This window comes from Gallus gallus, chromosome 4 (assembly GCF_016699485.2).
Source record: "Gallus gallus isolate bGalGal1 chromosome 4, bGalGal1.mat.broiler.GRCg7b, whole genome shotgun sequence".
In the NCBI taxonomy this organism is placed as follows: domain Eukaryota; kingdom Metazoa; phylum Chordata; class Aves; order Galliformes; family Phasianidae; genus Gallus; species Gallus gallus.
Window position 1 is genome coordinate 81,479,289 of NC_052535.1, and position 23,806 is coordinate 81,503,094.

The 23,806-nt window shown below is 42.9% G+C and overlaps 1 protein-coding gene across 7 annotated transcripts in view; it reads right to left on the minus strand.

Moving 5' to 3' along the window:
- Positions 1-10,626: 10,626 nt before the first annotated feature.
- The window catches only part of RGS12 (regulator of G-protein signaling 12), an 85,341-nt gene continuing 72,161 nt past the window's right edge, over positions 10,627-23,806 (minus strand). For 6 of the 7 annotated variants that reach the window (XM_040699315.2, XM_040699314.2, XM_046940662.1 and 3 more), the window contains 2 exons: positions 16,554-16,877; positions 10,627-16,116 (listed from right to left, as the gene is read on the minus strand). In XM_040699315.2, the coding sequence (XP_040555249.1) occupies positions 16,049-16,116; positions 16,554-16,877 (392 nt within the window). In that variant the 3' untranslated portion in view covers positions 10,627-16,048. Of the gene's footprint in view, positions 16,878-23,806 lie in introns of all 7 variants that reach the window. The other variant, XM_420820.8, reaches the window with a different exon arrangement.

Genomic DNA, 23,806 nt, shown 5'->3' on the forward strand with positions numbered 1-23,806 from the left:
GCAATTTGTTTGACTGTAGGGTATTTTAGTTCTCTAAGTAAGCAGAGCTCTTATCGTTGTTAATCATTAATGCCTTTGTGGGTAGATGGGAATGCCATGTAGCAAGATACATTGCCTAAACTGCATGGAGTTAAGAGTTCATCATGTGTCTGACCCCGGCTGCTGGTCGGCAGTGTCTTTTCTTCCTCCGTGGAACTCAGCAGGTGGTAAGGGCACCTCCAGAGCAGCTGATCCAATGGTGCTTGTAATCAGGAGGTATCTAGCACCCGGACACTTTCCATCTCTTTCCCGTCGCAAGGATGGAATAACAATAACAGGGAGCTCCCAGCAAGCCCTCTCAGAAAACGACATTGTGTTGCAAAACATGGAACAGATCAATGCCAATATCAGGCATAGGAATTACTCATTAACAGATGGTTACCTGTCCAACCGTGACTTACAACAGCAGTCTTTTGGCAACAGGTCGCAAGAATTAGAAAGAGGGAACACACACCAATGACAAAACATTCGCTGTACCGAAGACGCCCCTTCTGCAGCTGCCTGAAGAAGCCCATCTCAGTCTGTAAGCGCTTGGCCATGGTAGGTGCACAGGAGGAGCACTTCTGATGGGGATGCAGAAAGTATTGCTAAAACTGAAATTTCACCAGCAGAGTCTGTTTCAGCCCCACCTTGCCCCACAACCAAAATCCACAGGTTTGGCTGGTCTAACTGTGCCTGTGCTTGAGGCTCATGCCAGCCATCGCTGTCAGTCAGGGACCACACCTCTTCACACCCAAAATGCACAGAGTAGCAGCAGCAGACAGAATCCCACAGTCCTTGCTTAAGTTTTGCTCTACGCTTTGAAGTTTCACAGCTATGGAAGGAGTGGGAGTTTTTGTTTTAACCCAACAAGACTGGTGGTAAGGCCCTGGGCTTGAGTGGAGCAACCCAAAACCATTTTGCCATGATGGTTTATAGTGCTGGAGGGAATTTCCACTGGATGTGCTATTACACTGCTGTGTCTGTCATCAAAGTAATAGCTCTTGTTAGAACAATTATGCAGGTAGAGATTTATGGACAAAACTTCCCTACTGACAGTAAGGCTTCAAAGAGCAGAACCCAGGTGGATTTGGAATTGTCTCCCCACACTCCACCAAAGAACAAACAAGCGGAAAAAAATTACCTTTATGCATTGACTGTTGGCTGAAGATTTGAAACAAATGAAGCTTTGGCACGGATTAATGGCATAGATGTGTCATATTTTTCCTCACTTTACAAATAGGAAATAAGAGGTGCAGACAGACTGGGCTCCCTGGGGACACCTGGCAAAGCCGGAACACAGGTTTACACTTCCTGCCCTCATGGTTGACGCAGGTCATCAGGCTTTAATCTTGCAACTCCCATACAATGGCTTGTAGACACAGCTTAGTATCTAGGCTCCTGAAATTGTGCAAAGAAAGATATTTTTTTAAAAAGCCATTGGCTGCTATTCCATCCAATGTTGCCAAAAGCTCTGAAGAGAAGTGGGAACTGAACAGCCATGGGAGGAGGAAGATACTTCTTTAAATGCTGTGCAGATGCCTCCTTCCACACATTTCTAGAATAAAAGCCATCCACTTCTGGGACCAGAAGCAGTGCATTTCAGTGATGACCAAGGCAGCTTGTAGGAAAGCCTTTTCATATCCCTTAACAGAAGAAAGTGGAAAAGAAAGGATGTGTTCCCTGAATATATACCTGCTCCTGGCTGCCGTGTGTAGGCATCGAACTACAAGCAATAGTCACAGAGTGTCTTTCTGGAGAGTCACAACTCTAACATTTTGGCTGAAACTGATTCTGTAACTTAAGGAAAAGGAGGAAGCAACACCAGGAGCTACTTCACTTGCTAGGACATGGCTGGCACAAAGCAAAAGGAGAAGACATTGAGAAGAATTGCAACAGGAGCTGCCAGAGAAGCACCCCTATGTAATGGGAATCGCCCCTGAGTAAGATATGTATAGCAACCCTACAGTGACTCCAGGGTTCAGACAGATATGAATCACCAAAAACCCTAGCTACTACGTGAACTACCTGCATTGGTTCAGCAGAGAGGTGTCTGAGCAGGTCTTACTGCCATAGGGAAAAGGCAAGATTTGAGAATTTTTTAAAATGATGTTAAATGATTAGAGATCTTTGGGTTTTTTTCATCACCAGAAGAAAGTCTGCCCGCCTCTGCCAGGCTTTCTCTAGAATCTGAGAACCTACTCAGAAAAGTGGAGATTTGGTCTTGATACTGAATTCTCGGAAACCTCAGAGGGCATTGGGCACTTGGGACTTCATGGGGATAAGGAACAAGGGAGGCTGCTGATATCTGTGTCATACCCTGTGAAGCTCTCGGTCACAAGCAGCAGAAGAAACATCCGTAATGGACAGTTTGGGAACAGAGTTGGGGAAGGAGCTTACGGCTCTCCAGTAAGCACAGCCTATTTTATTTACTCACGAACATCAGTGCTGCAATTGTGGGTGCTCAGACATTTACAGGAATCACAGTGTGACCTTGGGACTCCACTAACCAAAGATGGAGGCAGAGCACTGCATGACGACCCACGGGTCGGGCAGATGAGCCTGTGCAGCTGCTCTCCTTTGCCTTCTCAAGTCCCTTCATCTGTGACTCATTATTTCCAGCATATTGCTGGAAACTGTCCGTAAAGGGAGACAGCAGTCGTATGTGGATAGAACAAATACCACGAGATCAACAAGAGAAGGGATGAAGATGTGAGAACAATCCCTGTCGCACTCAGGATGGAGTTCCTAACCCTAAATTTCAGCCTTCTTCAAGTGCTTGTTTTGAGTGAAACATACATATATATATACTCACATATATATACATATATATATAAATAGAAGAAATCTGAAAACAGGAAATAGAGGAAAGACATGGTGTCTTTCCACTTACTGGCTTACCTTACTGGGCATCTCCAAAGTCTGGAGCCTGCATTGCACCTTATCCCACCAGCAAAACAGCAGCTAGTTTGGTAGCCTGGCTCTTGTTTGATAAGAAAATTCCATTTTCCTTTTAAAGAAAGGCATGTCTCGATTCTTAAATTTTCTGCACACAATATTGAACATTTCCTGTGAAGTACACATAATCTAAATGCATTCAGAGCCAGCTTCAGCTACTACTGAAGTCAATGAAAGGTTTCAAAGTAGCACTGGGAAGTCTTTATTATGTTTGCAGGCTGTAATCCTTCTGTATCAACAGCTAAAAACCCTCCATTTCAGCAGTAATTTTCCCTTTATAATAACATCATCATGGGAAAATGGAAAAGCAAATAAACACACAATAAATGAACAGAAAGAAACAGAAATACTTGCTGCAGGGGGTATATCACATACTGATTGTGCTGCCTCAAACGTTTGCCTTTTCCTCACTTCCCACATTGCAGTGGTTTTATCTCTCCAAATTTAACAACAATTATTAAAAGCCCAGACTGAGCCCAGACTCTGAACTATTGAGTAATAATGAAGTTATATTAACAACAATCCTTAATCATTCGATATTAACAAAACATAAATTGTCAGCCTCCAACACTAAAACAATAAAATTGCAGCTTTCCTTATCAAGGCACATCCTAGACATAAATGGAGAAAACAAGTTGAGACACATCCGCACGCATTCCTACCTGTGTCTCACCTACTGAGCAGGCTGGGGGAGGAATGTCCCATGGCTGAAGGTTTGGCAGTGTTTTCCAAGTTTCATTTCTTGATTGATGGTAACATTTCTGAGAAATCTACCACACAGTTACTACAAAACAAGGAAAAATATAATCTTTTCTTACAAGTGATTCCCCCACGTACTTTTGCAAACATTTATGCTTTTTCAGGTCATGTTTTCTTTTCTCCAAGGCAGTTTCCTCTTCCCTCTTGAAGGCAATACATGGCAGCCAGCTAACAGCAGTGTTGCCTCCTGAAATAATCTGATTTCTGGGCATTAATTGGTATTAACACTACAAAGCCCCAGCCCACTGCCCTGGCTGAGAAACTAAGTGCCAGATATGGACATTGGCCCTGTGGACAAGTGCCATCACCTTGCTGCAGAACTTGCTGTTAGAAAGGATTGCCTTCATCGCTGTGGCTTGAGATCGTTCCCATCATCTGTTCTTGGGAGCATTTACCAAAAGTTGGCTGTCCTTCTTAATGAATATCCTAATCACCAAAACAGAGGCTAATATTCCTAATATTCCTTATTAAGCAAATAGGTTCAAGCTTAGGCTCAAGTCAAGGTGAACAGTGCCCCAAACTGATGATGAGTTATTCATATGGACCCCGAACAGTGCAGCGCCCAAAAGGCACCACTTTCCACATAGTTGTGTTACAATAGCAAATACCTCTTGATGTCACCTCTCTCACCCTCTCCCTGAGAGCTTCAGAAATCCTAAGGGCAAAAATCTACATGGTTTTGGCTTCCACAAGAACTGCAGCCCTGTTTCATCCTCAGCTGCACCAGACTTTGCTGGTAATATTCGTGGCCATGCAAAACCTCACCCCAGTGAAGCACAAACCATCCTCCCCCCTGCCAGAGCAGCAAGGCTGGTAAAAGTACATCTGCAAAGATCTGCTTTCTGGGCAGCTGGGCTGCAGTAAACATGGATTTGGAACTGTTGTGCTGTAGCAGATACTGCTGTGATTTAAAGACATGCCTTCACCCAAATGTTTATTCCTCCTCACCCCTCTCACTTCCCACACTCCTCCAGCACCTCTCCTGGCTTCCCTCACCCAGAGCTCACAGCTCTTCTCTTCTCTTCTCTTCTCTTCTCTTCTCTTCTCTTCTCTTCTCTTCTCTTCTCTTCTCTTCTCTTCTCTTCTCTTCTCTTCTCTTCTCTTCTCTTCTCTTCTCTTCTCTTCTCTTCTCTTCTCTTCTAAGGATGGTATCTATGCTCTGATTCTGCATTTTTAGTTTCAATCCCTAACTGCCTTAATCCCCTACCACAAACATCTTTACACATGTTGGCTGCTATTCCTCACATCTTGCCTTCTGCAAGGGTTGGGTCTCTCTTTTGGAGTCTCTGCAGACCTTCATGTTGCCATCATGACTCCCCATGGAGACACATCTGCCCCTGGATTCTGGGGTTGTCTCCCTGTGGCTCCTCTGCCCACTATCTCACTCTCCTTGGTGTGGTTTCATTAAATGTCACTGAAGCCTCACATCTTGCTGCTTAACCAGTGCTTCTACCCCTGTATCATTGCAGCCTCTTGGAGATCACCTCTTCGCTCTTGGTATACTCCAGCAGTGCAGTCCTTGCCAAAGTTTCCTGTGTTGATTTCCCTTCCCCAGCCCAGTGCTTCACAGTCTTTCCACATCGCCTGCTCACATCAGGAGGAGGCGAAAGACCCTCACACAGCATGCAGCTGCTACAGCCTTCCTAGCAGCAGCAAGCACCCCAAGGTGCCACTAAGCAGCATGTCAGTGCAGCTCTGAGAGCACAACCTGTTTCACTTTTTCCCATTGGCACACCTGGGCTTGCATTGGCAGGCTGTGGCATCAGGCAATATCCTACCTGCAACCTTTCTCTTTTCAGCTGACTGCTTTTGTGTGTGCTGATTTTGTAATGGCCTCAAGCTCAGTGAAATCACATTTCTGCCACTGTTGTTGCATCTATATGCTAAAAGGTTCCTGCCTTTATTTGCAGCCGTACTTCGCAATGTTTCTTTCATGCATCTGGAAAGCATTAGTTCTGATCTGAAAAATCAAGTCATATAAAGTTGCTAAGTTTGAGCTGCGAAAAGGAAACCAGGCTGTGTTTTCATACCGCTAAGCACACAAATCTGTGAGTGATTTAAGGCTGTGCTACAAGCCACAATACGCAGAACCCTCATTTACACAGATCACACATGGATCCAGTTGCAAAAACTAACCAAGATTTTAGAAGAGACAATTTCAATAGTTCTGTTCACGCTCCCAGATGTTGTGGCATATCTAAAATACTCTGCCTGCAACCAGTCTAGGATGTGTTTGCATGAAGATACTGTTCCTCCTACCGCATGAATAGGAGTGGAAAGTAGGTAACTGTTTTTCAGGGGCTTTTTGATATAAACCTTTCCTGATAACCCTGGCTGAAACAGCAGGTCCATACAGCGAGGCGTATGGCTTTTTTTTTAGCCGTGTACTCACAGAAAACTGACAAGAAGAGGTGTAGAGGCACCCACTTTCCACTGATGCCAGCCCATTTAGGTAACTTCAGCAGAGGCTGATTTGCAATTGTTAGGCATGTACATTTTTAGCTGTGCTCAAATTCCTGCTCTTCCACCCACTTTCTTCATTAGCATATTAGACGCCCCCATGGCGTTCTTTTAAATGGTCTGTAAGTCAGGCATGTGTGAGGGGAGGTGGCTCCACTCCTGCAGCTGAAGGCAGCTGAATTCTTCCCTTTCATGGCAGGAGTGACCCTAAGGAGTAAGGGACAGCCCCATGCAAAGATACCAGCCCCACAACCTGCCTTGACTGAGGGGTTATTGCCTATGGTTGGATGGAAAGCAGAGGCTACCCAGAATGCTCTACTCATTCTAATTGCAGCCCTAATAATAGCCTGCATGGAAGCTTATATATATATATATACACACACATACACATACGTATGTATTTTCCATATTTTTTCCTTGTTTACATATCTATGGCAACAAGATGCCTTTCTATATGCTCACTTGGTGCTTTGCAGGTAGCTCACGTGCCAAGAATCATCTGTCTGTGCCTTTTGTGTATGGTGACCGTGCAAAGCCATGTGACAGAGGTGTCTCCTCCTAAGCCTGCACTCCTGCACAGGCAGTGTGGCTGTCACTCACTGCCACCAAGCAGCTGCCCAGGGCCAGCAGGGCAACTCGGATGTTGTGGTGTCACCATAAGGATGCTCACCTTGGATTTATCAGCCTGTACTTTCAACATGTTAATTGAGCACAGTGTATGCCTAGGCTTTCCCTGGGGTTTTTACATCACAAACCCTGCGGCAAACCTCTAAGGGGCTTTCCCAGAAGGTGTTTCTAATAATGATGTGGGTAGGTGTTGTTCCAGTCGAGCAGTCAGCTGCTTAGGACAGCGAAAAGTTGCCATTTCTTTCCCCATCTGACACGAATCTCCCTTTTTTTTTTTCCATTTTTTCCTTCTTCCTCCCACTTCCTTTCTCTCCCACTATATCCCCTCAGCTGAGCTTTGTTCCTACACGGAAACACAAGCCTTGGCCCTCAGAACCATGCCTCGGGTACATCTGGGAGAGCCTGAGCCATAATGGACCAAAGGTGGGGAGGGACACAGATGCCCTTCAGCAAGGGCTCTCACTACATACAAAAGCCCCACTGCTCACCGCCTCCTCTTCTGCTGTATGACCTCCCTCTGCCCCCACCTGTCCACAGCTTCATCCTTTCACACACACTGTTGCAGTTACTCACTGCCAGCCAAAACTGCTCAAACCCAACTGCTTTGGTAAAAAACCCAGCTGAGGTCCACCAGCCCTTAAGAGGTCAGCAGAGGCAGAAGGTGCCCCTGGACTTTATGGTGTAGAAAGATGTACTGAGGGTACGGTAACTTTCTGTGTTTTCATGTTTCTCCCTTCAGCATCTCTTGCCATAGGGATTCTGACCCTGACAAAGCCTAACCAGCCCAAACATAAAGCAGGGAGAGGTATGAAATGACAAAACTGGGGTTGCTGCCAGTAAGCAGCCCCTTCTGCACTGCACAAAACCCAACTTCAGAAATGATTTGTCTACTACTCACTGCTAGCCCTAAGAATAGGCCTGGGCTAAGGACTGCACAGTGTGATTAATGTCCCTGCTCTGTTTCCTCTCTTTTTTCCCCTCATTTCCCTGTAACTCTGTGCCACTCCTTGTAATTGCTGCAGAAGTGTAATTGCTGCTCTGTGTAATTGCTGCAGAAACAATCTGAGCTGTCATTGACTTACATTGTTCACCCATCAGGAGAAACTGGCAGATCAGATTCACCCCACCATGAGAGACATGCTGCATATGTATCTACATCTGAGGCAGGCACTGAGGATCCCATTACAAGCAATGGAGATCTAGAAAACACAGAAGAATGAAATTTAAGGTACAAGCCACCCATCCAAATATATGCTTTAACTCTAGGGTGAAACAAAGCATTTATTACATCCGGGGCCATGAGCTCTATCAGATCAGCTCTGTTAGGATTACTTTGAATTTAACTGGACTTTTGCTCACACACGGCCCGGTCCTGTTAGTCATACAGGTACCCAGTGAGGAGCATCATGCCTTATGGCAACAAGATAGACCTTAAGCACTGTGAAGTTTATAGCACCACAATATAAGGAGGATGTAAAACTATTAGAGAGCATCCAGAGGAGGTCTACAAAGATGGAGGAGGGTCTGAAGGGCAAGGTGTGTGTGGAGTGGCTGAGGGCCCAGAGAAGGGAGGGGAGGCCTCACAGGGAGCGGAGGGACAGCACTGAGCTCTGCTCTCTGTGAGAGCGACAGGGCCCGAGGGAACGGCATGGAGCTGTGTTAGGGGAGGGGCAGCTGGGGGTGAGGGAAAGGGTCTGCACCAGAGGGTGGTGGGCATGGAACGGGCTGCCCAGAGCGGTGGGCACAGCCCTGCTGGAGCTCAAGGAGTGTTTGGACAGTGCTCTCAGACATCGGGTTTGGGTTTGGGTAATGCTGTGTGGAGCCAGGAGCTGGACTCAGTGGATGGTCCTTGTGGGTCCCTTCCAGCTTGGGGTATTCTATGATTCTATGACTCTATAGGCTCTATAGGCAGATGTTAGCTATGTGTCTGTGTAGCAAACGGCTGCAAAACTTCATATTTTTCTATCAGTGTTTTTGCAACAGGAATATAAACAGGCAAGGTGCAGTGGAAGAATCAGCATTCTGCAGGAGGCTGCCATGGTGTCAGTTTTGTGGTAGCCACTTTGGCCATCGAGCACCTTCCAAAGGGAAGATGGGCACAAGCACACCTGTGCCTTCATCCCCTCCCCAAGAGAGTACAGCTGTACCATGTGTTGTGCTGGGTTTTCTAATAAGTGCACAGATTTTACTCAGCACTCAAATTAGCAAGGACAAGATCAAAGATATGTGCCCACTGTTGCCAATTATCTCCTGGTTGCAAATAAGTTCCAGCTAACTGCTTTGCATGCAGAGGGCTGATCTCAGCCAGGAATTGCTTCATCCCAGTCGTTGGACTGGCTCTGGAAATTCTAAAGAGGTGGAAGAGGTGGAAGTTATGTGGATATTATTGATATTTGAATTCATGTCCTTCATAAAATAGTAAGTGTAGTTACTGAAAGGCGTGCTTGTGCAAGTCCATAAATACAAGAGAATAGTAATTAAAGGGTAGTTTCCTCTTATCACATATTTTCATCTTTCCAGGAAGTGCTCAAATCAGTGAGAGAGAACCAGGGTCTCTCTTACTGGTTCTCTCTCACAGGAATGGGGATAGACATTAGCTTCATTTCTGTGCCCTGATTTAAGATTACTCCACTCCAAGGGATTATTTTAAATTAGATGAATTTATAGCTGGCCTTTCATTGCTTTATCAACCTACTCAAGTAGTGAGGCTTTAAGTTGTATAACAACTAAGTCATATACTGTTTTGAGACCATGAGTAGAGAGGAGGGAGATCAAATAGAATGCAGGTTAGTGTGCTCTGGAAAAGCAGACACCACATACTTAGGAATACCTGATGTGAACTATGGGCACTTGAAGTTGCTCTTCATTCAACTCTGTGTATGTACAGGGGTAGGATTCATCTTCATCACTGAAAACTGGTATGAGATTGTCATGGGGATAATGCAGTGTTGGCACAGACTTGGAATAATTATGTTTCATCCCCATCAGTCTTATTTTCTGCTGTTGGTACCCACATTTCTGTGCCACCCCTTGCTCTGGCAGTGTTCAAAGCACAAATGACAAGGGTGACGAATGAGATGGGAACCATTTAAGAATCATTACATCACTGATTCAAGTTAGTGTGCACAGACACTGACAGTTCCACTCTTGCTGCCTGGTAGATAGAGCATTCATTTATTTCAGCAGTGCCTGCTGCAGATTCAGAACCATTTAGTGCATCATTCCATGCAGAAACTGCAGAGCTGGGCAACCCTGATTCTTGCAGAAGGGCAGCCAGAGGGGGATTACTCTTTATCTGGAAAACATGCAGCTGCTGCTTTGCCTCAGGACTGCAATCCCTTTGTATAGCTAGAAGAGAGCAAAAGGAATTAATTAAAGGCTAAAAATCTAACCCACTATTATTAAATTCCTAAAGATGAGCTATTTTGAAGGTATATAAATATTTGGCAGAAATTCTTAACAATTCTCTTTTAGAGAAATTCCTTTATGTAAGCCAGGTTTAAGGAGACCTCTTTGCAAACTCTAATAAGATACAGGCTGCCTTCAGGTTGTCTCATACTTTCATTAACGCTCTGATATAAGTTAAGTGCTAGGTCCTTCATCCTCTGTGCTACTGTCTGGTCCAGCCACACTCCACCACAACCACTGATGGGGACAAAATGCAACTATTCTAAAATGCATCAGTTTAAGTTCACATGTAGAAATGGTTATAATGTAGATCTTTTTCCCTGTGAGCAACTGGAAAAAAGGAATCTAATTTTTCACCTTCACACTGACATTAGAAGTCAACAAAGCACTACCAGGTTCAGGGGTATAAATTATTTATTTACGAATACACAGTAAACATTTTAAATGAGTTTGACACACTTAAGACTCTACAAACATCATTGTGCAGTCAGGATTTCTCAATACTTTGGAAATACAACGCATGAGAAATTAGTCCAATGTGCGTTTTCATATTAGAAAGTTATTATATAGAAGTTTAAAGTCACAAACACAAATAAAACAATAATACCAATCAAATTCTGTACAAGATCATTTTTAGTCTATACAACAGAATCATCACTTAAGATGAGAAAATATGAACAATTTTCTTATCTTCCATACAAGCAACTCTGAAAGCATGTTAGTTCAGGTGTAACGCACTGGATTTGTTAACATTTTGAGTAATGCATAGAGGCAAGATCTGCAGACACAAAGTCATCCAGTACTTCCCAGCAGCTCACAGAACCACAGGATCATTGAGTTGGAAAAGACCACTAAGGTCATCTAGTCCAACCATCGGCCCATCACCACCACCCCCACTAACCTATGCCCCTCAGTGCCACAGATATTGGTCTTCTGAAAAAGGTCCAGAGGAACCTGGCTAAAATAATGGTGGAATACAGAAAGGAAGTATTTTAGTAAGACTGATGAAAGTCTTTCCTGTGTTTTAATTGTCATTGGCTCAGGGCTCACAAACCCACCGGTTGTTCAGTACCCTGATGCCACATTGCTAATCTCGGGATGCTGCTCCAACAATGACAGAAGTATTTGGATGTGACACTCGTTTTTGCTGCAGGGCCAACCCCCACACCATCCACAGAGCAGCCCTGTTGTCACACGGGCTTTCTACATTCCCACAGAGCTTGGAAATCTGCCTGGTGATGCAGAAAATAGAGCGATTTCTAAACCCAGCACAATGAGCTGCAGTGGGGATTGAGGAGTGGCTTGGGCTTGCAACGGTTTTGGCTTCTTGCACCTATTGAAATGGACGTGCCGTTGGGCTGGGGCTTTCTCAAGCTGAGCCTTTGGAAACCTTCCAAAATCTCTGAGAACTCTGGCTGTTTGCACTCCAGATGCTGCAGCACACTATCACACATGCATCCGGGCTCCCAGCCACAGAGTACCTTAGGAGAGATGATTTCAAATGACAATATTCGCTACCAGTGCTGTGTTGGAGTTGGTATGAGCAGTAGCACCACAGCTGAGAAATGACTACAGCAAGGATTTCAGTTTTGTGGTGAAAATCAGGCTACTTCTAAAAAATAAAATCATAGAATCATAGCATGGTTTGGGTTGGAAGGGACCTCAAAGGTCGTGCAGTTCCAGGCCCCCTGGCCAAAGACCGGGTTGCCAACCACTAAATCAAGCACTAGATGAGGCTGCTCAGGGCCTATCCTACCTGGCCTTGAACACATCCAGGGCTGTGGCAGCCATCATTTCTCTGGGCAGCCTGTGCCAGTGCCTCTCCACCCTCGCAGCAAAAAACTTCCCCCAACATCTAATCTAAATCTCTCCTCTTTTAACTTTAAACCATTCCCCCTTGTCCTGTCAATGTTTACCAGTGATAAATAGGCTCACAAATATGTTTGTGCCAAAGAGACAAGGAGGCTACTGGCTGAGCCAGTCCTTTTGGCTGTTTTCTGGTAAGAAAGTAAATTCTGACATAAGAAGAGGTGGAATAAAAGAACGCACATGGTAGCAAATGCAAGAAATGAGACCAAATCTTTCAGGCAGAGAAGTAGTGCAAGAAGGACCTGGCATCCCTGAAGGACATGAAATAGCCCCCAGAAGACTTTCAGGGCCATGAGAAAGTGCACAGTGCAGTCAGGTACTGGCTCCTTCCCATGGAGCAGTAAATCTCTTGCAAAGTCCCTTTGCAAAGCCTGTTTATGTGCCTTCATAAAACAGCAGTTATTTGTCACGCAGTCCCCAAGAGAGAAATTGCACGGAGGTTTAGTTTGCATGTCTGTTATATCACAAATCTCTTGACAAGGAGCACTGCTATAGCACCATAGTAATCCTGAGGGGGAAGTCCCTTTTCAAGTTTGCCTATATGTGTATTTTCTATTCTTTACAGAGCCTTTAAAACAATAAACAAGATGACTGTCGCTGTTGTGGAGCCTGTGAGGCTGAAACCACTTCAGTTTGAAGCCCAGATGCCATGACAACAAGTGAAATATGAGAGAACTGGGATAGTAAATAAAATCTAGAATGCTGCAGGATTTTGTAAGTGTATTTTCACATTGCTGGAGTTGGCCTTTTTTACAGTATGCAGTTCAAGAACCGATATAGGCCACTGGATCTCCCACATCCACATAAAAGAATGGGAACATCAAATTTTCCGTGTATGTATCACTGTGGGCTTCAGAGCAACTCTTCACAAGTGCGTTTCAACAGGGGAAAACTGGGAGGAAAAAAAAGGAAATAAAGCCACATAAAACTTGATTATCTTTAGGAAATAACTGGCAAGAGAACAGATTATGCTATCAAGGAGTGCTTCATTTGGCCCACTTTTTTGATTGCGAGTAGATGTCATTAGTAGTGGAAATCACAGGATAATGAGGCAACGTAAAATTATATTATTAGATTTAGGTCACGTAGTAATTAATCCTGGCCAACATCCTTAGCAAAATCAAGGACAACATTAGCCAGAGACAGGCCACGCACATCCATTCTTGTTATCTCCACAATCTGAAGCAGCTGATTCCTGCAGGCTCAGTTTTGCTTTTCTGACGGATATTGAGGAGAGCTAATAAGTCCAAGCAATGAATTTCCATGACCTAGCTGAGAAGTCATTGTTTTAAACAATAGGTCAATAGCTGGCATAGCAGTGCAGTGCAGGGATGAAGGTTTTTCCCATGTTCCCTCATTTACAGGATTTCCAGGCATTGTGCCAACATTTTTCCCTATGTTAAAGAAAACTCCTTTCTTACACATCCTTCACTTTTCTGCAAGCAGCATGACTATTCCACGCTGTCAGAGTCCCTCTGAATCCTCAAGACAGTCAGACCGTTTGCTGCACTCAGAACAGAAATGGCCTTTTTGTTGTCCTGCTTTTTCTTCAGCTCAGCAGCTCTCAGAAAGAAAAGAGAGACCAATTTTTAAGATCTGTCCTCAAAAGGCTGTGAAAAGACAGTGATAAATGTATGTTTTCCTATGGGCAAACATACACTGTCCCCATGCTGTAATTCTGTACCTTTATCTTAACTTAACCAACTAGTTAGTTCTACCTGTTACTACTACTTTGTCTGCTCAAAGGCTGGATAACCAAGTGCCCTTGAGTTGTTCCTATCTGAGCTCTGCGTACGCAGCTGCCCACCTCAAGCAGAAGGGTTTCAAGCTCAAGAGGCCTCTTGGATCCCACGTGCTTTGCCTGATTGGTAACAGCAGTAGGTCACTTTCAACTGCTTGCCCTTGTAAAATTCCTACTTCCCCAATGCACCTTGGCAAGGGGTTTCACCAGTCTCATACGCAGGGGTGAAGAACCACCTCTTGGAGCCAAACCTGGTTTCTACCAGCGGAAGGCCTCTAGCTCTTGTCTTAGAAGAAAGTAAACAGTCTGTCCCGGTCCACCCTCCTCATGGCACTCAAATGTTCTGGGACTCCCTCAGATCACCCTTCAGCTGCCTGTTTTTACAGCTGAAGAATTCAGTATGGATCACCAACTGTCACTGAAGTAGGTGCACAGATTGTCTCACCTAAAATACTGATTGGAGATTAATGAAGTGTTTAATTAAAAGAGATTAATTAGTGCATCTGAGTTTTGAGTTTTTATCTGTATGAGGTCAGGATTTGATTTTGCAAAACACACAAAAAGTGCAAAACGTGTCACGTGTCACCGAGGCCTCTCTTGGCTTTCACTGGTTTCACGTTGGTCTTGATTAGAGCAAAGCTCCTGATTTGCTGGAAGGTACCTGTCTGTGCAAACAAATGGCCTATACCACAAGCAATTATTAGCAACACACTACCAAAACAGTAAGAAGAAATGAACACGGAAAAAAACATTTTAAAAATACATCATTATTTTAAACATTTTCTCATAGTCACTGTGCTACCACTGCTTCATTACATTGTGTCCTGCAAGGATGATATACAGTACAATAGGATGCAACCTACCCTACCGACCAAAAGGAGCAAACAGTACAGCACAGCAGCAGTCCCCCTTTACCCTTTTATCCTCAGGTCTCACAAAGCCGACCTGCACTCACTGTGCTGTGGCTCTGCTGGCAGCTCAGCCCATCACACCACAGGATGGTTGCATCAGCTCCCAAGCCTGTTCACCCACTCCCACCCCGACTTTGGTTGCTGCCAGCTGGGTTTCCCTGGCACGGATACCTGGCTACACTGGGAGCTGGGCTTGGGTAACCAGCTCGTTTCATTCACTGCCATGAGAAAGAACATTCAGATACCATCGAGCACTGACACCCTCACAATGCTATTGCAAATTCCCCTACTATCCAACATTGTTACACCACGGCGATTTTAGCATGGCAATCAAGCTGGTTTCAATCTTGCAAGTTCTTAAAATAGCAGCTATTCTCACAGCTCCTATCATCCTTCAGTCGGCCACACACCGTGCTGAGCCTAACGTTAACAAGGGCTTCCCTCAACAGTAAGCACAAAATCGCTTTTTAGGGAAAAAAGAATTGAAGTTTTAGAGCTAATGGGTGCTGTGTCCATTTATATCGCCGGAGTGTTTATTTAAAGCTTCAGAAGAATCATATTTACTGCTGTAAAATTCTACGTAGCTCTTTCTCGTATTACAAACAGATTTGAGCTTAGGGATCTGCGTAACAGTCTCCAGCGTTCTCTGCTAGTCAGAAACTTCACAATCCTTGGTAGATCTTAGCAGGAAGGGGCAAAGAAATAGAAGTTAATGAATTACCACAGAAATGCCTCCTTGTGTGGCTCTGCAGCCCAGGAGCTATGGAATACGACTTTCTGAGTCCCAAAATTATTTCAAAGCAGCTAACCACCAGAAGATCTCAGTATATACACTCAATGTTCCTTCAGAGATGAACAGAGATCCAGCACTTTCCATGTGCCCTCTTGCTTGTACAGACTCATAACCTCTTCTCAAGAAACAGAGAAAGAGGAAAAGAAGGAATGTGGGAAAGCAACACGCTCAGTAATATATTTTCCTTCTCAGAACTGCCTAAGGCTAGAAGATGAACTGAAAGTATTAAAGACTAGAAGAACGAGTGGTAATTAACTGCCTACTGAAAGAGAAAAAAATCCACCTTCTCCCAAAGCCAAGTCACCAAGAGCACTGCTCAGTAGAGACCTAGATGGCCCTCCCACCACTGTGTGATCAGCACATACATTTCTGCTATAGGAACACCACCAGTGTTGGCTACAGGAGCACGTTATTTATTCCCAGCGCAGGAAATTCAGACCTCTTTTTTACTGTCTAACAAAGGTCTTACAGCATACATCCAGTCAGATAATCCACTAGACAAAATCATTGCCTCCTTACACCATTAGCTGATTTTACTTCTACTTCAAAGGTCTCCGAGCACAAAGGGAATCCTGTAGACCAAGAGAACATTAGAACATTAAAGTGAAATCATCTTAAATTAAAAGTTTGGGTAGGGGAATTTATAGTGAGTTTGTCTTTCCTAAAGACAAGAAGGGTAGGGGTGGGAAACCATTATTTTAATTGCACTGTGCAACAGAATCATGACAGGGAAAATGATATATAAACAGTATGAGAACAAAAACAAATAGTTCAATACTTCCATTTAAATACCTTTTTCTCATTCTACAGGTTCTAACTCATATCAGAACAGACTGTCTGGCAGGCTCGTTGAAGGCAACGGGTACTGAAAACAGCTTAAAACTTGCAGAAACATCTCCCTAAGGCATATCTCCGTTGCTGCTGATGCCAGGCAAAAATACCAGAGCTCTTAATTAAAAGCAGACATTTTAAACAAAAGTAGCTTTATACTGATTCTCAGTGCCCTTACTCTTCTCACTCTTGACAGCAATCAGAGACGGAAGGTCTGATGTCCTATAAACTCCAGTCCTCATCCTCCCTTGGCAGGATCTCAGTTCAGAGATGTAACCTTCAAAGCTGAGGTTCCCTTCAGAATCATCGCAGGAGCGCATTCCAGTGTCTTCCAGTTTGACCCCATCCACATCAATAATCCTATTCACAGGCAATTCTTCACCGAGGCTTTCCCTCACACCTGCAGGATTAACGCTTCTGCTGGACCTTGCTTTGAGAGTCGTCTGCTCACCAGGGTTCCCTGGAGTCCCCTGTGAATCTTTTCTCTTTTTGTGGTTTGCACCTGATAGAAGAATTAGAAACAAGTGAAAAAACACAAAACAGAAGAGTTATGTATCTTCTGGGTTTGAACAATTTCCATACTGCAGCCTCCTCTGAGGTCCTAAAGGCAGATCAGCAGCTGAGATGTTCCTCTGCCCCACTGCAAGCTGTGGGTGCCCCATTCCTAGAGGTGTCAAGGCCAGGTTGGTGAGGCCCTGGTCAACTCGATCCAATGCCCAACCCAGTGGTTGCCAACCCTGCCCATGGCCAGGAGGTTGGATCATCTCTGAGGTCCTTTCCAACCCAAGCTATTCTGTAATTCTATCCATGAACATGGAGACCTCCTGAAGTACCAAGCAGGGAACTGAACAGTAGATCTCAAAGGCACATGTAATGCCAATATAGATCTGACTTAATTTAGTATTATTTAGCATAACTCCATTAAAAAATAACTACTTGGTATAAATTTGTACGCATCTAGAACAAAACTCTCACACAAGCAAAACCAGACATGAAGGAGGAGGATACAGAACTTCCAGTGGGGCAGAAAGGGAGATGCTCATTGTTTGAATTGGCCTCTAACACCAGATTTCTGCTGAGATACCATTTTATTTGGCTAGAGAGATTTGGTTAATCTTTCTCTAATAGATTTAGGATGATTTAAAGTTTCAGTTTGCTGTGCTGAACTGCGGAGTATCAACTAGGTGGCTAAATGACAAAGCTGGCTTTAAAATCTGTGCTTGTTCCATAAATTGATCCATATGCTGTTTTTGTTAGAAAAATAATTAACTAATAATTATGAATACAGTCATCTTCGTTGAGGAATTTTTGATATGGAGAAAGAGGAAAACAAAAATGTCAAAAAAGCCATTTCATATCGTTTCAATCAGATCACTGCAGGGCCTTCTCAAGGATTAAAACTTTTTATGTAATGAAAATAAGTTAAAATTCTAAGTAATACAATATCATGATAGTGCTTAAGCTAGTGCAGCCCCTTCCAGTAATAATTCCTATGTTCCACATCAGTAGTGCTTGCTTTTTTTCCACATCTAGAGGAACTAGATCAGACTCCCAACAAATCAGCCAAGAAACAGCAGAGAGAAGGCAAAAAGCTTTCTCAGCCGTTAGCCCATCATGATTCCAACCTACACAATTACAGCTAAACTGTAATGGGACTATATTAACACCTCATGCTTACTGCTTCATACAGCAAATTGAACACCAGCTTAACTCGTAACTGCTGTTTGCATGGCTGTGGTGTAAAATGCTATTCTCGTACTCCTAAATGTTTGCCTTACAGAGCTGTAATGAATGGCGATCTGGATCTTTTTAATCTACAGCTTCATGCCCTCTGAGGAAATCTCTGCCTCTCCTTTCATGTTGTTTAAGAAGGGATACTCATTTCTAAAAAGCTGTACTAACAACGAATCACAACAAATAGTTTGCATTGAGAGAGCATGAGTCATCTCATAATCTTATTAAGAATACATCCTACAGAATGTAATGCAGAGCAAGAACTGTGATGGTGTGGTAAGGTACCAAAGCCCTGTCGACTTTAACCAAACTGAAGGTTTCCACAGAGGCCAGTCGGCGTTTACAGGGTTCAGCAAACATCCCTGGAAACCCATTCAGAGGAACACTACGGAAGGTGTGTTACTGGATTTCTTTGTTTGCTATGTCTTTCTACAACTGCAGATAAGAAACGCCACAGAAGGCTTAGAACTACAGTGTCACGTGGAGCAACCCGGCTTTCAAGTTGCCTACTGGGAACAAAGCAAAGATGAGGCCGCTGTTAGCTCTTCAGTTTCACAAGGCGTAAGCTCATCTGATGAGGAAGAAGCTTCTATTAGGAGCAGTTTTTTCTACTAATGGCTTTATTAGGAGCAATCCCTTTGAAGAACCTAATAAATCGCTACCAGAGATGGGGAGGAAACACAGAGGGCCTTATCTGAAATACTGGTTCAGAAGAACGCAGAACCACCGAGGGATAATATTGTGAAGATGATATCTCTTTTCCTGGCAGGGTAGGAAAGATCTTGGCTCGTCTGTGCCAAGCAGGAAGGTGATTTCAGGAGCAGCGCTACCCTGGAAAAGTACTAGCCTGCTTTTTTTCCCAATTTTTCAAAACAAAACATTTACAAAGGAAGTGAGGCCACTGAGCACAAGTAATAAAAGCTTGTCAGGATTTGCATGGCATCTTCCTGAAGATAATTTGTCACCAAGCTTCAGAACAGATAGAACCCAGCTCTTACAGCTTTAGTTGCACAGACCAGTTCCCAATATGACTGCAATAGCAAAATCCCATCGACAGGTAATCTTCGGCTCTACTGCTAAGCACTTGTGCATGTGATCCTGTTAATACGTTCCAGCTGGTTTAAAGCTGCTAAACTGGAGACCTGCACACAGGTCTGCATTTTTCAAAAGGTGAATGATCAGGCAGCATCTTGGCTGATCGCCGGATCTCCAAGATTTCTCCTTTCCTGACATTTAGATTTAAAGCCGTCTGATTTTAACATTATGGTTATGGAAAACCTGCTTCTGCCTCTATGGATCTAGACAAAGGGAGTTTTTGTTCTTCTGCATAAAATAATTCTCATGATCTAAGTGAAATCTAAGCAAGATACTGGAGGACATTGCCTTCCAAGTAGTTTAACACCAATGGAGCATCTGGCCAAGTTCCAGGCAAAGATGAGATCACAACAAAACTGGAAATTTCAGAAACTGCATTAACCATCAGATGTAGATAATAGGATCAAATAACCGTAACTCCAATGAGATGTTAGGATTTATAGATTCATCCACATCTTCCAATGGATGTGATGCAAACACTGATAATATTTCTGTGCTGCAGTTATTAGGTCCATTTATATTCAAGGTGCCACTCTAGTTACGATTGACTTCTTACTGGATAATCTAGATCAGATCTGAAATTCAGCACCTCTAGGTGATCAGTATTAGAACCAGTTCCACTCACATCATTTTTCTTTAATAAATGTAAGCAGTTGTTTAAGTTTCACTGTAAGACGTGAGCTCTGCGTACTTCATATTTCAGTCCATACTTAGTGAATTTCATATATGATGGAATGTTAAATACTGTTCCAATCCCATTTCCATGTAGACACCTATTCCACGTAATGCATCATTTCACTTCAAATTCTGGCTTTGCTAAAATCCTATTACTCTCATCAAAACCTTTTTCTGTATAAATGGCTCTTCGTTCTACTGGAAGATAAAAGGGATATTCTGTTCATTTCTATTCCCAGACATTCAACTTCTAGCATTAGAGAGAGAGGATCGGATTTTCAGCTAAATATAATGAGCTTGTTTAATGATTCTGCAATGACTTACAACAGATAAGAATCTGTTTGAAGTATTCCACAACACATATAACTCTTGTGAAAAGAAATCATCAGTGTTTTCAGGAGCTATTATTGAAAGCATACCAACAAGCATGCCACCGACAAATATAATTAGTCATTTTCAAATGAGAGATCCAAATCCATAGACTCTGGTGTGTTCTGTAATTTGGGAGTCTGGGCAGATACTGCTCTCATCCCTCATTCAGCACAATTTTCCTAAGGCCATCACATGCTAACTCAGAGAGATTTTATTTTTCCATAAGACTCAATGAGGAGCTTTGTGGTGGTCATTTCAGGAGGTGCTCCTCTTGATGAAATATTTCAGTATGAGCATCCCTTTTCCTTAAGCTGCATGCACTCGGGCAGTTTGGCCCTGGGAAGTGGCACTCTCTCTTCTTCTTCTGAACTGCTGTGAAACGGTCTTCAAAATGCTAGGCTTCCCAGACAGGGATTCTTTGAAGTGGTGGAAAAATGACTTCCACGCTGGTTGATGTACTGTTACCACTGTAATCTTTTTTTTTTCAGTGTTTGTCAACTGATTCATGATTCTGAAGGGAAGAGAATACTTCACATTTAGAGTTCCGACGGTTAAATTCCCCAGCAAAAATTTCCTTCCTTTCATCTCTTAACTGCCATATCCCTAAGGAAAAACAGTATCTAATATAAATGTTCCTAACTACAGCTTTTGCTTAATGTTTCCTAAGGAAATTTGACTTAATAAGCTGTATTTTGTGATAAAAGAACAACAACTGTATCATGTGTTTGGTGCCTTGATCTGACTCCCAAAAAATGATGGCATCAAGATAGGAAACTGAGTATCCTACAAAGAAAGTGCATTCTGCTTATCAGTCTTCTATCTGCTTTTGCGCTGGAAAGTTCTGGAATACATTTGCAGCATTAAACATAGAATCGCGGGTTGGACAAAAATTCTTTCACCGCTCTCATCTCAAAAGAATTCACAGGACCAAAGCACAAGGCATTATTTGGAAAGACAAAACCTGAACACGACACAGAAGGAGGAGCTGGTGTGACGGCCACCATTCACAGTGACACACATAATGAGGAGAGCAAACAAGGCACACGGCGTTCGCTGATCTCACATGGCTACAACAGCAGTGGTAGGCACCTCCACACATCACTCCAAGGCCAGGGACAGCCTGAGATTAAATAAATTGAAAAGCTCTGAATTCCGAACCAGACTGCCCCACAAGCCCTCAGTAACGCTGGGCAATTTGAACTTCCTGTTTCTTCACAGCTACAACTGAAACAATTCTCAACTGAATGTTTTCCAAGTGTGACATGGCAAAACATCTCTGCAGCAGCCTACCAATATTCATCCCTCTTTGAGATCTTCCAGCGCTTATTGTTAACGTTCGTTTTGCTTTTCCATCAGTTCTTTTTACAAGTCAGTTTAATTGTTGCTGAGAGCGATATATTGGGAAATAGTGGACTGGATAACAACAATCAGTCAATTTAATCTGCCACTTGTTATTTTTCAATTAAGAGATTCTAAGATGTGGTTCAGCAGGGCTACCAGTTAAACTTCAAGCAATAACTACTAAATTCATTTCACTGTCCGAATGTAAGTCATGCTTTTGAATAGATCTGGTTTTAGCCTGTGTGCCTCTGGTTCAAAGAGAGGTTGCCATTTTTTATCCCATCAGCAAGATAATTTGCTAATTCCTTCTACAATGTGTATTGTGCTGCTTGGCTGTAATCAGCTTGCATTTCAAATAATTATCCCTCAAGGCCTTCCTCACTTCCCAGTTGTCTACTCCTAGCATAATTCTTCTTCTCCTTTGTTTATTATTGATCTCTGTCATGCACTACATGTAATTCTCCCATTTAATCATGCTCTGATTAAAAGGAGATTAACAGATTCTGTCCTTAGCATTCGTGGATCTATCCGAGTACTTTATATTGATCCAAAAATCCAATTATCTTCTATAAAATTATACATAGCCAGTAAGGATATAACTAACTGCTGGAAAAGAACCTTTGTTAGAAATTATTAGTTACAATAATTGCACGTTTTTTTAATTATAATCCCTTCCTTTTCTTCTTATTTTTTCCTTGTATGTTTTCACTTCTGTGCTTATCTTGATTTGCAGAGGAAACATTGCTGGATTTTCTCTGAAATATGCCACATGCATTAAGGAGTTATGCAAAATATCAGTTACATACGCTATTATAGAATTTATTACAAAAATAAGCTTACTTTGCATTCTTCTGGAAGATATATGTGTGAGTTTTTAATCTCCTTAACTGTCACAAAGTTGATGGCACTTAGGATTTATTACCCTTAAAGCTGAAAAGTTTAGCAGACAAAGAAAGTCCCAGAAATCCAGCTCCCATCATCTGATTGCTATTCCTTCATTACGATGTCCTGCATCCCTTCTGTGAATAATGAAGAAGAGCAGTGGGGATGTTTTTTTGACACTGGGAACAATAGCCAGCCCCAGGCTGAGTCCACCCAGCATTCTATTTCTGCATCCGCTTTCAAAGAGAAAAATCCTAGCACTGGTAATAACCACCCTGCTTCTCAGGGCTCTTTCCAATAAGAAAGGAAGTGAGTTAATTTTGAAGATGATACTGCTCATCTGTTTCAGAAACAAGCAGTATCTTCAGAACAAATTAAATAACTGTTTCTAAGTATATGGTCTAAATTCATCCCTTATCTTACAGATCCATGCTATTTAAATATTACTGCAGAGAGCTCACCCTGTTTTTGCTTCTCCTGGCTGGCTCTTTGTCTTCATAGTCATAGAACATCCTGAGTTAGAAGGGACCCATTAGGATCACCGAGTCCAACTTCTGGCTCCACACGGGACCACCACCCAAAAATCAGACCGTATGTCTGAGAGCGTTGTCCAGACGCTTCTCAATGCCATTACCCCAGTGACCCTATCCAGTTTGTATCTATACAGAGATTTTAAAACACATTTTTATTTGCTCGAAACACTCCACTGAGTCTATCACCTACTCAAATAAATACCTTCCCACTTGGAAGGCAATTCTAACTGTAACTTCGTCTTAAGCATTTTTCTCACCTGGATAGGGAACGTGCTTAACCACCTGGGAAAAAATGATGGATATGGAGGACAATATTTAAAGTACCTGGACTACCCCATGCAATTTAAAAAAATTAAACCCAGAGAGCTTAAATCAATAATTTAACACTTTCAGAAACAAATGCATCACTTCAAGCCAATTACATCCAACAATAATTGTTTCTCATACAGCTAGATATCAGCAACGTTATAGGTAGAAGCATTAAGTGTATTTCAGTAGTAATCTTCCTATCCAGAAAGCCCCAATTTTTGATGTGGGAAGTTTCCCAGAACTATTAGGCTCATTCAAAAGTAAAGAAATTTTCTCTTGCTGAGTAACACAACTAGAATTCGGAACAATTCTCGTGCTGAAAACTCATTTGATAATATGTACTTCGTGGCTAAATAATACTACAATAATACTTGTTCTACTTACTTAGCATTAAGATGTGCTTGAAAAATTATTCTCAAAAGCTCTAAGCACTGCAACCCTAAATTGTCTGTTCTCTGTCATTTACTTTGTCTTCTCGATCTTCAAATGA